This window comes from Anser brachyrhynchus (assembly GCF_964034855.1).
Source record: "Anser brachyrhynchus genome assembly, chromosome: 6".
In the NCBI taxonomy this organism is placed as follows: Eukaryota; Metazoa; Chordata; class Aves; order Anseriformes; family Anatidae; genus Anser; species Anser brachyrhynchus.
Genome location: NC_137700.1, coordinates 39,539,493 through 39,555,833, shown reverse-complemented (window position 1 = coordinate 39,555,833; position 16,341 = coordinate 39,539,493). Strand labels below are relative to the sequence as shown.

The 16,341-nt window shown below is 36.3% G+C and overlaps 1 protein-coding gene across 2 annotated transcripts in view; it reads right to left on the bottom strand.

Moving 5' to 3' along the window:
• Positions 1 to 206: 206 nt before the first annotated feature.
• Positions 207 to 16,341, bottom strand: part of PLPP4 (phospholipid phosphatase 4) — a 61,391-nt gene continuing 45,256 nt past the window's right edge. For both annotated transcript variants that reach the window (XM_080596558.1, XM_080596559.1), the window contains exons 6-7: positions 6,863 to 7,033; positions 207 to 3,219 (exon numbers count right to left, since the gene is read on the bottom strand). In XM_080596558.1, coding sequence (XP_080452684.1) covers positions 3,020 to 3,219; positions 6,863 to 7,033 — 371 coding nt within the window. In that variant the 3' untranslated portion in view covers positions 207 to 3,019. The remainder of the gene's footprint in view (positions 3,220 to 6,862; positions 7,034 to 16,341) is intronic.

Sequence of the window (16,341 nt, the reverse complement as noted above, 5' to 3'; positions counted from 1 at the left end):
CACAGATTTACACTGCATTTTCCTGGATGAAAGTTGGCTAGCATATTTTGGTTAAATGAGGAAGACTGTTACCTTTTACTAGTAACAGTAATCACTTTTGGAACTGCTGTTTTTCATAAATAATTCAGTTACATTAGGGTGTGGTTTTTGCAATACCTTCTGTGGTTTATTAATTAAACTAATGATAAAAAATGATAACACACAGATGTACAAACCCACATTCATGTGTTGTTTTATTGGTGCATTACAACATTACATTTCCTTCACATTGAGAAAGCATGAGATTAAAATACATTGATCCACAAAAATGCCTTCCCTACACTGACTTTGCACTGGTAATTATAGCATCTACAGATCCCTCCATAAGTTTTACTTAATTATGTCTTTGATATTTTTAATTACATTTTAATCAAAGCTTTTACATTGCCTGTTTTATGACTTTTGATTTAATTATTCCCATTAAAAATGTTATTCTTTACCGCTTTGCAAAGTTCTCTAATTACTCTTGCAACATAAGTATTTATGTGGCATTACATTTCATATTCCGATCTTTTAACAGCCCGTGTTCATTTAAGGGCTGTATAACCATTCCCCATCCCAAAGTAAATCACTTACTTGTATCAAAAGCCATTAAAATACTGGAAAAAAAATGTGAACAGCACAGTTAGGAGGCCCCACTCACTTTTGAGAATAAGCCAGATCTATATAAAAACATGCAAAATGCACTATGCATTGGTATTAAACTTCTAATTTTGATTTAATTTTTTTTTTTAACATTTGCATATAACCTGGAAGACTAGGGTTCCTGCTGAAAGAAAAAGCTAATTGCAAAGCCCTATACAATGTAAAGACAACACCCTTACTCTAGGGCTTTCTTTAAACCCTCCCATATGAAGTAATAGAAAATGGTATATCTGTTACAGAATTCCATAGGATGGTTTAAAAACTTCATAGAAAGATAAACCTCCACTAAACTGTATTCTACAATAAGACCTCAATTACACTAGAGAAGTGTTCTTTCAAATCCGATGCAAATGCTATGCCAGCACAATTTTCTTTCACATATGCTAGGATCATGACCTAGCACATGTACACCAGCAAGAGAGTTATGTTTGGCTGTCTCTATTCTAGAGCTCAGAATTCTGTAGCTGTCAGTAAAAAATCCTGCCTGTAACTGACACAGTCAAACTGGCATCAGTTTTACAAGTAGGTCAAGCCTAATTTCTACTGAACCCTACTGGGTTCATGCCTATTACAATCTGTTCCTTAACGTCATTTCCTATTTACAGTTATTTCCAAATATCATATGTCTATACATAGTATGGTTGCATTCTCTTGTACACAATTATTACAGTTTTTTAAAAGGGACTCTAATTTATGTGTTTTCTATAAAAATTCAAGTGTTGCCAATCAGGAAAAAGCTCTTCTCAAAAAAATCTACAAAGCTTACCTTTGACAAAAGTAAATGACAAGCGTTACATAAAGACATTGAGCTGTTTGAATCACAAAATGCCTACAAGGCCAATACATATTCCAACAGGAACACATAAATTATAAATATGGCAGCAGTCTTCTCCAGTCTACAGCACCATAAAAATAGTTGTAGGTCAACACTATCTTGCTTTAACCAGCAGCCCCTGCTAAGAAATGTTCAACTGCCAAGACGCAGTCTAGAACATCTACCTGTATTTTCACAGGATACCTAAGAAAAGAGATTCTGGAATCTGACATTCTGCCATCCAAAGTTACGTCATTTCACAGGAATGTGATGTATACTGCATAGTGCATATGTAACAGAACTGGATCCTAACAATAATAAATTAACTAAAGTTGTTTGGTCATACACTTAGTAATCTCTGTACCAACACTGTTTTGATTGAGGTGAGTTTCAATTCAGGTACCAAGCCAACCTTTGCAAACACCATGCACAAGAACATGAGGAGCTGAGAATGTGGAATGGTTTGAGTGGAACATCATTTCCAGCATTCCTCTGGATATGCTACAGAGCTGGAAACCCCCACAAGCATTCATGGTTGTGCACCAAAGCCACAAATGAAAATCTTTGCATTTCTTCAGATCACCAATGCTACAGTGAATCACCACACAAGAATGAGCATGGTACACTGAGATTCACAAAAAAAAAAGTTTCTTTATCCTCAAACTTTTAGGATTTTTAATGATTTGCTTTAAATACTTCAGCTTGTTGATTGTGTTCTTTACTTTCATTTTGTTTTGATGGTATTTACTGCAAAAGCTCTCAAAAAATGTCTAATGTTTCTGATCCATCCTACAAACATCCATGTTATCACAAGCTGATAATTTTAAGAGTGTGGAATTTCTTGAATGTCAGCATCATTCTGAAGAACTACTAATGTGACAATGCTTGGCTCTTGTAATCACTTGCACCTTTTGGCTGCTTGATCATTAGTAGCTCAGAATGACCTTGCCAAAACTTAATACAAAGTTCTTCCAGCATGTGGAGTTTATTATGTTAGAAGGCAACAAGATAAACAGAAGGATGATGCCCTAACTTATTAAATTACACAAATAAATGTCTGGCTACAACAGACACTGAACTTCTGATGAAAAGTGCTGTGTGTACTCACCACCCATCAAAGTCAATGAGTGCTGAAGACGACCAGAACTTTCTAAGAGATACTCAGTACTTTAAAAAATCTGTTTCCAGATCTACTATATCCTCAACCACATCTTAAAATTATTCTCCTGACCAATCTCCACATGGACTTGTTTTTAACGTTCTTTTCCTTTCCCCCAAATAATCTACCTGTTTGCAGTAGACTGAAAACAGACAATTCAGCAGTCAATACGAACTGAAAGTTTAAATTTAAGTGTATAATGCTACTATGGCATTAAAAATAAAATGTTACATTTTTCTTTATAAAAAGGAAAGAAATCAAAGAAAAAGCACAGATCATGTGTATAGTAAGAAACACCGTGTTAAGAGACCAGCTTGGAGAAAATGTGAGAAGGCTAAAAGTTCATTCTGCATTTCTCAAAGTCATACTGGACCTTCGGTTATTCCCTCTAGAGGCAGGCCAGTAGCATTGTCTGCTGTAGGTCTCTCTTCTTTCTTCATAGAGTTCTGGTCTAGCAGGCTGACATAAGATTTATGACAAGCTGTATTACCCAAAGGAGGGTAGTGTTGTCTGTAGCAAATATAAGCAAAAATGAGGCCAATGATCCCTCCAACAAAAGCATCTAGACAAGGAAAGCAACAAAACCAGAAGCATGTTACCACAGAAAGGACAGCCAGTACTGAAAACTGTAAATACAAATCTAAAACATTAGATTGACCTGGAAGTGTTTAACCCAGAATCTGTGAACAATGTATTTTCATTAGCAATTTGGAGCCAAACACCACAAACACTTAGAACACAGAAAAAATCTACAATTTTTTTCTTGCTATATTATACTGCTTGTATTATCCACACCTAAAGCATACAAACACATCTTACACTAGTTGCTAAGTGGTTGCAGCAACTTTTTTTGTTTTGTTTTGTTAGCATTTCTAAATGGAAATGGGATAAAATATTTGTTGTACGGCCAGTCTTTAAGGTGTGCCGTAAGGGTTTATTTGGTATTAATGATGCTGTGGTCTTATTCAAATCCTAAATTTAAGCAGGCAATTCAAGGTAATGGATAAGACTTAGTAAAATCTAGACTATTCAGTTCAGGAAGTATTTGTATTTATGGACATGTAATTGTATATATAGCAATAAATCTATAAATAAATAGCTGAATAAATATCTGAAATCTAAATAAATATCTGAATTAAACTTAGAGAGACTTTTATTTTTAAAGGTGATTTGCTGTTTTTTATTTACTTATTTGTTTATTGCCTTTTTCCAATCTGGCAATGCAAAACAAAGCATTAGATATGGGATAGCTAATTTTTCTGAACTCACAAGTAAAGTACAAAAATATTCACGTGGCTTAGAGCCTTATCTCTTCACAAACACTAGAAAGCTGGCAGAAAAGAAAAAAAATAATAGTAAAGAACAATGTTCAATGTTCACAGACAAACTACTGTTTGCTTTAGCAGCTCTTTCTGGCTTCTTCCTTTATTCCTTCATTGCTGAGGACAGAACAGTTTTGGATACCAGATCTTAAATGAAATTCAGATGAAATGGAAAGAATGCAGAGAAGACAAGCAATTATATATTAAATTGAGAACATAACTAATAAGAAAACGTCTAAGGGATACAAAGAACTTGAGGTGAGCGTGCGAGCATATGGCATTCCAGTGTTGAATACAACAGTAGGAAGAGAATGGTGCTCAATTATTCAGTGTTCCCTTTGGGAAGTACATGCAAAAACCAGCTTTGTTGGCAGTGAAAACAATTTAGGTTTAGATATTAATAAAAAATTTTCTACTGGTGAAGGTAGTGAAATATTTATTCAGGTTTCATGGGGAGACTCTGGAATCTCTTTCACTGTTTTTCTTTCTTTTTTTTTTTTTTTTTTTTTAAGACCAGAGAAGAAAAAGATCTGTCAGTAATAAACCACGTGTACTGGACTTTGATAAGTATTGTAGGCAAACAGACAGGTCACCTCAACCTTACCTATATTTTTATAAATCTTTGTTTTCTTTCATGAATACTTTGTAAGTTGTACTGATAGAACTTGATTGATATGCAAAACCATAAAAGTCCTCCAGGATGAAAAAAGAAATAAGTTATATATGTGTAAATTCACAATGCTAATCCCTCATGTTCCAGTGCCTCTAGTCTGTTCACTCTTTTCTCTAACTAGAACTGCACTGTCTTTGTGTTTGTTAGCATAAACCAAGTATTTTATCTGCTACACAACAGTGAGATTCATTGCTGATGCAAAGATTACGTATCAAAAGAATTATTGTGATCATCTAACATGATTTCTTGAGAAATATAAACTGTAGAACATCCCTGAAGTAATTCCTTATTGCATTAAAGATATTTTAAACAAACAAACAAACAAACAAAAAAACCCACTACTGTTCTTATCAACTTGTACAAAATTTAGTTATTGTGATAAGACGTATTCTATAAACCTGTGTTGGCTGAAATTCTCTGATTACCCTCCTTTAACTGTGGTTAATTGAATCCTGTTTCATCTGCTTTTTTATTTTGCCTTAGAATGGAGTTAAGCCTATGACTACTGCTCTTAATTATGGTGAAACATCAGCTTTCTACCAGTCCTCTGTAATTTCCCCAGGATTTCCAGACTTGCTGAAAACTTGCCTGGATCATTTCTTTCAAAACACTTTAAAGCAAATTGTGCAATTCTGGGCCTCATTCTGGCCACCACAGTAATACAAATTCACCACATGACTTATGCCAAAGAGTTCTACATTACTAACCCTTAATGGGGGTAACACTGAGTACACAGGGTGCTATTTTGACCCCTGTTTTTGAAGACAATAATTCTGTGTTTTATTTGAGTTCATGATAGCCACAGCTTTCTTTACATTTTTTTTTTCCTTTGCCCTTAAAGGAAAAAAGAATATTCTTTCAGCCTCGGTATTTATCTTTACTTTTTTTTTCATACAAGAATTTCACTTATTTCATGAGCACACTAATATTCTCAGAGCTAGACACTTACATAGCAATCTAGGGACTTAAAAGCAGTCAATACTTTCAGGATTCATAATGAAATATCCTAATGTTCACCAATATCAACACTAAGCTCCTGAATACTACATTTCCTAGGCAAACTGAAGGGACCTCATAAAATACCCATAACGTTAGTGTTCTCAGCCCACTATATGGCTTTTTAATGTAAAAATTACTCTACTCCACCTTTCACCTACAGTATGCTGTCCTGGACATTACATTGATGGTCCTTGTTCATTCCCCACAGCATAGTTAAGACTCTATTATAAAGGCACCATAAATAATTTAACACAATTGGCTGACTCTGCTGAACATAAAAGACAAGGCTTGAACTTCGGCACTGCATATTACAGAGGGAACGAGTCTCTCCCTTGAGATCGCAGTTCTCTCAGCTAACGGCATGGGTCACCTGCAAGATAACGTCTGCCAGCACGGTTCTAGCTTGGGAAGAGTTATCTGAGTCTTCAGCCCCAACCCTTTGAACTTCAGAAATACAAATATGAGCAGCTGTAAATGGACACAGTCAAAACCCCTTGGGGTTATGTAGTTTCCTTCCATCATATTTAAAATACTCCACAAAATCTTCCTCAGAGCACATATTTCAGTAAATAAATGATTCTTACTCTTGGCAAGATATAGTACACACTGTAAACACATCCAAAACTCAAGTAAAGCTGTACCCTGCCACTCATCTTAATTCGCACTTCTCTCGCTCTCTCTAACAGACTCAAGCCAGCCAGGTCTTCCCCCAGAGCAGCAGATCCATAACTCTGCCGCCGGGCGAGGCGAGCGCCTCCTGTTCAGCAGCTTTGTGCTGGAGGCTCTCAGTGACCCTGTGTGCGCTGAGCCCTGCAGCAAGGCAAGGCCTCTGCAGGAAGGCAGGAGACTCCTTGAAAAAGATGTCAAGGCTAGTGGATGGTGATTAAGCTGCTATGGGAGAAGAACATGCTGCATGAATACACACACACACACAAAAAAAAAAAAGAGCGAGAAAAAACATGTAACAGGATGAGTCTTGCTCTGGTATGGAGCCAGCTGTATGAGATAAGAGTGGGACAGAGGTACACTGTACTAAACTGAAACTATGTAGAGGAACCAAAAGATGGAAAGCCAGGAGCATCAGTGCCAGGGAAGTCTGCTATAGCATTCCATCACATCGTAACTTGTGATTTCAGTGAAAAAAGAAAAAGAAAAAAAAATACAAAGCTAATTAAAAAATATACACAGAAAAAGGTATCTCCATGGCTCACCTTGCCAATGGTGTTTGTAGTCACACATACGTGACAGAGCAATCATCATGGCACAGTAGAGAGGCAGAATAGCTGCACAAAGCCGCCAGCTCTTCCCCCGGCCATTTTCCGTGAAGCAATGCAACTTTCCAGCTAGGTAGAAGGTGGTAAAGCCAAGGCCTGAAAATGCAACTGAAAGAAAAACACATAATTATAGTGTTTTGTCATTAATGTTCTGTACCGTACTATCCCTTAAGATCTGACAGCAGGGTTCTTCTACTGCAGAGAAGTCTTGGTCTTTACAGGGTGATGTTAGGAGCCAAGCTGAGAAGTTGAGAAGGCCCATGTGCAAAAACTTTGTAAGTTTCATAACTTGCATGGTGATCCCACGTGACTGTATAAATGATGCTGGTATAACTTTCTATTTTTAAAATAATATATCACATGTCCTAGGCAGAGGTATTTTTGCTTCTTTCTTTTTTTTAAATAAAAAATCATTGTACAAACCTTTATTTAAAATAAATAAATAAATAACACCACTACTTTGAGAGCTGAATGGGAAAAGATCTCCTGCTGTGATGTGCAGATCCATGGTGTGCATATATTCTCCACAGCAGTGGCATTATCTCTGTAGCAATGCATGCAATCAGGCAAGTAAACATTGCAAAGTAAATCCATTTCCTTCTCATATGTACTCAACTTTCACACAACCTGATTTGTCTACAAATACCATAGTACCTATAGACGTTCACCTTTCCAATAGCAATTGATTTTTTTTTCTTTTAGCAATTCACATTTTTCTCCCAGGAGAGAAATTGGCTGCGGAAAGAATCACTGATTTTCTTTTCGCATTAAATTAAACATTTAGACGCATTTTTAGCTTGAGTCACAAAAGCCTTTTCAAGCTTAACCTTCAGCATGTCTTTCCTGATTTGAGACCTATTCTAAAAAGCTCAGGTTCAAAGCAGAAAAGGATTCAGTCAGTTTGTACTGCAATTGTATTACATTTAAATGATATTTTAGGTTCCATTAACCTGTTTCTACAGAACATGTTGAACTGGCAGCAATTACAGAACTCAGATACGAAGTTTCTGTACTGAACTTTTTTCCTCTTGCAGCTGTTCACCTTCCAGACAAGATGCTGGGTGGCCTTTTTTTTTTCTTTCTTTCTTTAAATATGTGGCATTTTTGTTTGTTTGTTTGTTTTTAGACCCTTTAATATGTTATATTACTGAAGGAAAATTAGTACAGCTGCTGAACAGGTAGCTCTGGGAAACACAGCAAACATCCACAAAGATCACACACCGTTCTGCTGCTGACTGCAGAATCAAAATAGAACGTAACCATTTAAAGTACAAATAGCAGAATTATAAATATATATCCAGGCACTTGAAATCCTTTTTCTGACTAACCTTTATACTTTTTACCTTTGTAATATCTAGGAACCTCTGAGAGAGGTAATAGGTCACTTTCATAGTACAAAATTCTGTGTTTCTGCTACTGGTGAATGTAACAGTAAAATTGCTCTCAGGGCTGGGTCAGACATGCATCTTTTTTCTAATCTCCTTCTAAGGCTTTTCAAATAGCCTTGTCCTGGTGTTCACAAATGCTAAATGTAATAAAGTAATTACCCTGCGTTTTGCTGATGAATCTATGAGATGTACTATCTTAGCTGGCAGCACAACAGAGTGGTTTCATAAGTTTATACTATACAGCTGTTTGAATGCAATTACTGAAGATTTGCATTTCATTTTCAAACACACAAATAAATCACTTCTCTGGACTGGATATGGTGGAGCAAGACAGAATGCTAATTAGTCATCAAACCAATACACCAAATATTTTGTTTCATAGCCGCTTTTTCAACCAGGGTAGATTTAGCTTAGTTATAAAGAAGAAATTCTTCACACTGAGGGTGGTGAAGCACTGGAACCGGTTGCCCAGAGAAGCTGTGGCTGCCCTATCCCTGGAAGTGCTCAAGGTCAGGCTGGATGGGGCTTTGGGCAACCTGGTTTGGAGGGAGGTGTCCCTGCCACAGCAGAAGGGGTGGAAGGAGATGGTCTTTAAAGTTTCTTCCAACCCAAACAGAATTGTGATTCCATTCTTTGATTCTGTTTCCAGGCAAGAACATAAAAGGTTTTGTGGTTTAAAAATCAGGCAACCTACAACACTTCATAAAGTAGAGGACTTAAGGAAGCAGCTAAATGTAGTATTGACTTTTCTAAATCTACTATTTAAATTGTTGAGTGTTATCTTTTAATACTAAGAAACCTTCATGGTGTGGGTATATATTGCCCCATCCATAGTGTAGGTGTCCACTACACACATAAATGTATTCAGAATTACTAGAATTTAACAGGCAATTCCAATGCAGAAAAGAAAGGAAAAAGAAGACAAAACAAACAAAAAAAAAACAAACCAAACGAAACAAACATAAACAGAACAAAAACAAACAAGCAAACAAAAAGGAGAATCTGTGTTTCAGTGTGGACAACATCTCTTATCAGAACAAAACCTTATAAGAAAGATTTATGAGCTTCACAGAGGATCAGAGCACAAGGAGAAAAACAGCACCTGAAACACACTTGCACATTAATGCCTCTGATATACAGAAAACCAGGCTTCATCATGACTGAATCAATATTTGCATATTATGGGGAATGGAGAGATATCTTTTCTTTATGCACATAGACTCACAAGTCCTTGTCCATTACATTCTTTAATCTAAACCTTACTTTCTAAACTGAGCTTTCATATTCATGATTCAAGCAAGGCAAAGCTGACCTGCAAAAGCAGTAAAATGAGTATTATAACACAGCAACATCCAGTGAAATAAAATTGCAGTGCATTATCTTTCAATGACCTAATTTAGCCCCTAGTTAACAAAAGACGTAAAAGAGAACTTTTTTGTCTTTGAAGATAACTTCATTTGTTTTTGAAGTAGGGTTTTAAGCTGAGATCTTTCTTGATATTTAATCGCTTGTGAAAGATTCATCACTGTAGGACTGCCAGAAAACTGACTGGAGAGATCAGCGCTTTAAGAATTTGTACCAATGTAGCTCTTGCAGTAAGGCAAGATTCATCTTTGGTATGAGACAAATTAATTTTTTAAAACACAAACATAACTACAATTGCACTGACATGAATTATTCTGAAATTGAACAGGAAAAGTGCACATATCATATAAAATATCTGCCACAGATGGAATTGCTGACGGGAAACCATTTTCTCCACAATAATCTACATTACAAGCATGTAGTTTGCTGCAATGAATATTTTCAGGAGGTGAAATGGCATACAGGAATACTCTTCGCCAAGTAGCTTTGCACATCTTAATATTTTCATGATTTCTGGACTTGCTTAAGACTCTGTGGATGTTATTTATTCATTTATTCACGTTTAATTATAAATATCCTATGGATGTTCAACATAATGGCTCTAACACACTAAGAGCAAGACAGTAGAGAAAAGTATAGAGTAAAACCAATTTACAGCTCTGGACAAAGTTCAGGAAGTATTCAGCTTCAAAGAATATAAACAAAAGTCAACGTTTCAATTCAGGAACTTTGCCTTCTTTCTGTTCTATCCCATCCAGTCTAAAACACAACCTCCAGAACTGCAGCTGTATTGTCCTGATGGCAGAGGCCTACAGTTAAAGGATCCTTTATTCACATGCACGGTGGATAGCAGCAGGTTTAGTTAAATGAGCTTTAGAGCAAATCTCATAATATTTAAAATAAATAAATTTCCCCATATTTTTTTTCCTTTCTTTTTTTTCAGGATCCACAACATTTCCGGAAAGAGGTGCTCATGAATGAATAGAGAAGGTCAGCAGGATGTATTTGCACTAGACCCAAAGGCAGATTTTGCCTCAGATGGTTGATATGTTCGTCTAAACTGAAGGTCAGGAAAAAAAGAGACTCACATACGGTCCTACAGGGGAACTTATGTCTAATAAAAGATGGAAATGTAACATAATGATGGTCTAGCTTGTAGCTATGAAACCGACAATCTGCAGAGTATCTGCTTTACATTGCAGCATTGTAAGATTGATTTTCCTCACCCTGCAGTATGCACATCCAGAAGAGCTGCTTGACCCTACAGTTGCAGTGTGCGTGCAGAGCTAGCAGCAGAGAACATGAACAGCTAAATGCTCTGGGATGTGGCAGCATCCATTGCAAAGGTAACTAATTATTCAGAAACAACTCAAATGCTATGCACTTCACGTATGCTGCTTATTTGGTTGATAACTATATTTTGAAGATGTGGTCAGTCAATAACATTAAGAAAAACAATTCAGTCTTCAAGAATCCCTAGACTGTAGGTGATATTTACACTGAAGAACTGGTCAATCAGTAGAATGTATTTGGGCAGCTTTTGATTTTTTTTTTTCCTTCACAGGCTAGACTCCATAGCTCACTGTATCACAGAGAAAATGCAAACACAAGTGTACACACATGTCCTACTATATTAGATATGTCTTTTCAAATTGCCTAATGTTATAATATAATAGAAGTTATCCTGCATAGAACAGATTCCAAAGAATCAGCACAGCAATGTTCCTCGTCTACGCAAATATTCTTACTAAGTTGGTTTCTTCCTAAATCACAAGAAATCAACACTTTGTTTATACAAATAAAGCATGGACCTACATAAAATAACAGCCCAAAACTCTCTGGGGACATCGACACAAATGAAAATGAGAAAATCAGTCTGATTAAGTTTAAAACACTGTTAACTTAAGGCAGATGTAATAAAAATTCCAGATAGAAATATCTAATTAATTTTCAGTGTTCAAAGAGGAGGAAGGAACGATTCAAAAATGAGCCATTTTACTCAATCAGTGTAGCTAACAGAAATCAAAGTCCTGATGTTACAAGTTGTTGTACACAGGAAAACCTCTCCTCTGAGACAAGCCACATGATCTCCCAGGGCTTGGTTAAACACTGTAAATTTTGTGAACATACTGAGAGGCAGAATATGGAATATTTGCACTGTATCTGCTCTGAAAGGCCTCAGCTGAGATAAGATTACCATCGTGCTAAGTTCTCTGCAAGCACACAGAGAGGACACAGTCCCACAAAACTTTGCCACTAAGGATACAAATGCAAAGAGGCAAGGGGGGAGTGCAGGAGGCGGAATGGATTTGATCAGTCAAGGACAAAACTTGGCAATAACACATGCAGATACTTCACAAAACAAAACAAAAACCAAAACCTGGCATGCCTTCTGCCCAAGGAGCAGTTCTAAGTTCTAAGTACCAAGTTCTAAGCCTTCATTGTGCAACTGAATCAAAGCATGCAGAACTTTGCCACCATGCAAAGCTTTGTAGTTGGTGACGGCAGTCTCTAAAGCAATTGAACAGGTTTTTAGATACAACTGGCTGGCTGTAGCCTTCTGTATGGAGACAACACAGTGTTGCTTTGACCTTTATGTCCTAATGGTTTAGGAAGTACCAACTTAAAGAGTGCCTTTCACTCATTTTGTGTAGGTGAGCTGTCTGGAACTGCAACTGGAAGGCACCTTTTTAAACTGCACCATAATGGCACTTGAAATTTCTTCTCAGCATGATCTTCACTGGAATATATAAAACCTTGTTAGAATCAGCCTTTCAGATTGTTTCTTTTCTTTTAGAAAAAAAATAGTTCAGAGAAGAAATAAAGAGAATTATAGCATCTAGGGACACAGCAGACCCCATTCCAACATCTTATTCTCTCCAGAGGGGGGATCTAGCTGGGTTTTAAAAGCCATCTGTATGGACCAAACCAATTACTGAGTTAAAATGCATAAAGTGAGAAACGGTGAACAAGAATCTGATCTAAAGCCCCCTAAATAAATTATTCATTAAAAATGTAATTGCCTTTGTGGGTGTTTTCTAGAAATTAAAGTACCTCAGGAGGATCTTCACCTTCTCAGGTTTTAATGGATGCTTTGCTAAGCATACAATTCATGTCTTCCTTACACTAAGCAGTTTCTGAACTGAAAAAAATGTATAAAAATCTTCAACTCATTTAAGTGGCAACAAATTATGAAACTGTAAAGCAACCATTACAAATGGCCTATGTAACAATCAGAGAAAATGATCCATCTCTGTGCCTGTAATGCCTTATACTTGCAATGATTACTGTATATTTTTCAAATGCAAACACATGCTATTCATCACTGGAATTGCACAGCAGCCTACTGCAATTTTAGCTGGGGCAACTGGTGAATGTTTTCAGTTTCACACTGTTCAAAGACTGAAATACTTATCTTTCCTGAAGGGAAACGTATGATACCAAATGGCTGCATAAATTTTAATGCTGAAATTCAATTCAAAGAGGATTTTATAGGAGTACAATTCCCAGAGAACATTTTGAGTTTATTATCACTAGCAATATATATATATATTTTTTTTCTGAGTGGGATAGTCAATCACCTTTCCTGTAGTTTAGCTTTATTAATTCGTTTTCACAAATAACAAAGAAACACAGTTCAGCAGAAGCACCATGAAAAGCACATCACACAATGCAAATGTATGCAAGGACCTGGAAAACAAAAAGGAGATACTGGAGACAGAGACATATTAGAAGAAAGATAGATCTAGACTATCTGAGAGGCAAGTAACTAGAGTACTAGTCGTTAGGTTGCTTTTGCAGGACAGTCACGGTAAGTTCTCACGAACCTTTTTTTCCCTGACATTTTATTTACATGTGCCTTTCAAGATACCTCATTACACCTGAAATATCTAAAGTGGTCTTGGTGTACATCACTGCTATGAAAAAAAGGAAAGGTTCTTCTGAATTGTTCAGTAAATAATGCCAAAAAGTCCTAAAGGTGGACCTGTCGCATGGCCTGGTTTGCCAAGTCTGTCGACAGAAACATTGAACAAATCTGCTTTCTCTGACAACACAGTAAAACAAAGCCTAAAATGTCTCAGATTCTGGATTTACTTTGAAAAGAAAGGGGTCAGCACTCAGGTACTAATCAAAGCAGCCTTATGATTAATGTAAGCCGCAACAAACCACCATGTACACTCAGCCCTGATCATACAACTGTGTCAGACTAGAAGACGGCTCTGAAAGGTAGGGGTTTTATTCTTTATTCACTGCCAAGATCTCTGCATCTCAATCACATTTGGTGAAATTATGACCAACTAATGAATTTATATCAGATTTAAACCTAGGACAGAATGACATTTGGTGTGTGACAATGCCCTAGTGTGACCCCTGGAAAATGCATTTTTCTCCTTACAGGCATAAGGAGGACCATGTGTTGACTGAATAGTTTTGTTAGATCAGAACTGCATTCCCTTGTGAAAGAAAGTCCAGAAAACTTTACCTCTAATTTTTTATTTTTATTTTTTTTGCTTGAAGAAATGTTAAAACTGAGGTAAGAGTTGCCAGATTAGTTCAAACAGGTCAGTAGTATTTAAACAGCTACTACCTTGACAGTTATCAAATCTAGAAGATAATTTTCTCTGTCTGCTACACTTGAGCAGTACCTAGACACAAGCTTTAGATCACCAACTATCCATCTCTAGCACAAATTATTGTCACTGGGGAATTGTCAAGGACACTATTATTTACAGCTCAACACCAGAACATACCAAATCTCACATGCTGGATTGGGGTAACTTCTTGCCTCCTACTTTGCCATGCATAAACCATCAATAGTGTCCTTATAAATGGATCACATCCTGCTCAACTACTTGTCGTCCCATCTATTATGCCAGGCATTTTTATCAATCTCTCAGGGACGTACAGATTAGCATATGAAATAGAGTCAAACACATTTTGAAGAGTACTTTGATGGACAGAAACTTTTTACAGAAGAGGATTGTAGTGTTTCTGCCAAACACACAAAGCAGCACGGTAGGGAGCATCAGGGAGTTTACTGGATTATAAAAGTGTTTGTTTGTTTGTTTTTATTCAAGAAAAATAGAAAGTCTTCTGGAAGTATGTTTGAGATATAACAACCTGAATCTCAAACAGACTAGCAGGACGTTGATTTAATAGTAGTGCTGGAGAACCAAGCTTTACAGAGTTCATCTCACAAGCCCCTCATGAATTCAAACAGCCTTTGTTATTAAGTGCTGAGAGGTAAATATGTCAGAGAAGAGGTAAAAAAAAAAAAAAAAAAACTTAAAACACAAACATTCCTGAGTATACTTACAGTTTGAACTAAGGAGCCAATAAAACCTACAGGAGACTTTTTTTCTTGCATATCTAAGACATTCATTTCTTATTTCCCTGGATTCTTCTTTAAGAGGATGAAATATTTCAAAGCGACACTGCTATACAGTTGTTAATTAAGAGATTTATCTTGAAAATAGGGGAATTACAGCAATTACTGCCAAAAACCTGTGGCTTGCAGCTCATCTGTTACTTTAAATGTTCGCTCTCAACTAAAGGAAATATGATTATCCTCCATGAAATTTCTAGCTAAAGATAATTAACAGTTCATATTTAGATACCCAACTATAATTACATGTACTGCAGTAATATTTGATATAAGTTATCACAGAATAGCAAACAATTCTATTGAAATTCAATAATTTCTTCATTCTGAAGTACATAAATCATTTTAATCTCTCAGACAAACGAACAGTTTTTAAAATGTAAAAATATTTTATTTTCTACAACTGACTAATATTGGTTACTTAAAGAAAAAGGGGAAGAGGACCTGGCTGCCTGCTCTTCACTCCAAAGACATATTTTCCAGTCTCCCTTTTTTTTTCTTTTCTTTTTAGTGACACAGCAAGACAAATCACGACTACTACATATACTTAGTGCTTCATCAAGGAAGTCTGATGCAGGCTTGAACCATATAATCTTCTTGACATTAAAAAAGGAAACTCCTCCCAGGTAATATAACAGTAAGCGCTATACAATGACAAATATTAATACATGTGGAATAAATAATTGAAGAGATAAAGGAAACATGAAATAATAAGCAAGTCATCGAGCTTTTTTTTTTTTTTTTTTAAATTATAGCAGCCTTTGCCCATCTAAGATGACAAACTCACACTAAAATGGCTCCTAGCCTGACTGTGAGAGACTTTGCAACAGTTTTAGAGAAGGGAAGAAAGCAAGAGATTTCTCTCTCCTTCTCCCAAAACCAAGGGGTTCACTGGACACAAAACTCATTTAGGAGTAATGTTGAGAACTCTTTCTGCACAAATAAGCAGAGGCTAGCCATGAGGAATGGGACACGCAAACAAATGAAGGCACTGTTACATGAACAAGTTATCGAAACTAAACTTGATAGAGATAAGTAGACATTTCCAAGGTATGGCATATAAATTCTTTGGTAATTGAATCAAGGCCAAGCTCTTGAATGAATACATCCCAACATCCCAGTTATGCTCCTGCACCTCATATTTAACCTTATTTAACCATATTTAACCCATTACTGACCCTATTCCAGTAGGCATTTTGTGATACTTTTTTTTTTTCTCCATTCAGGCTCTAACCTCCTTGACACACTAACCATGTTTGAAAGTAAAACACTATGCTCTT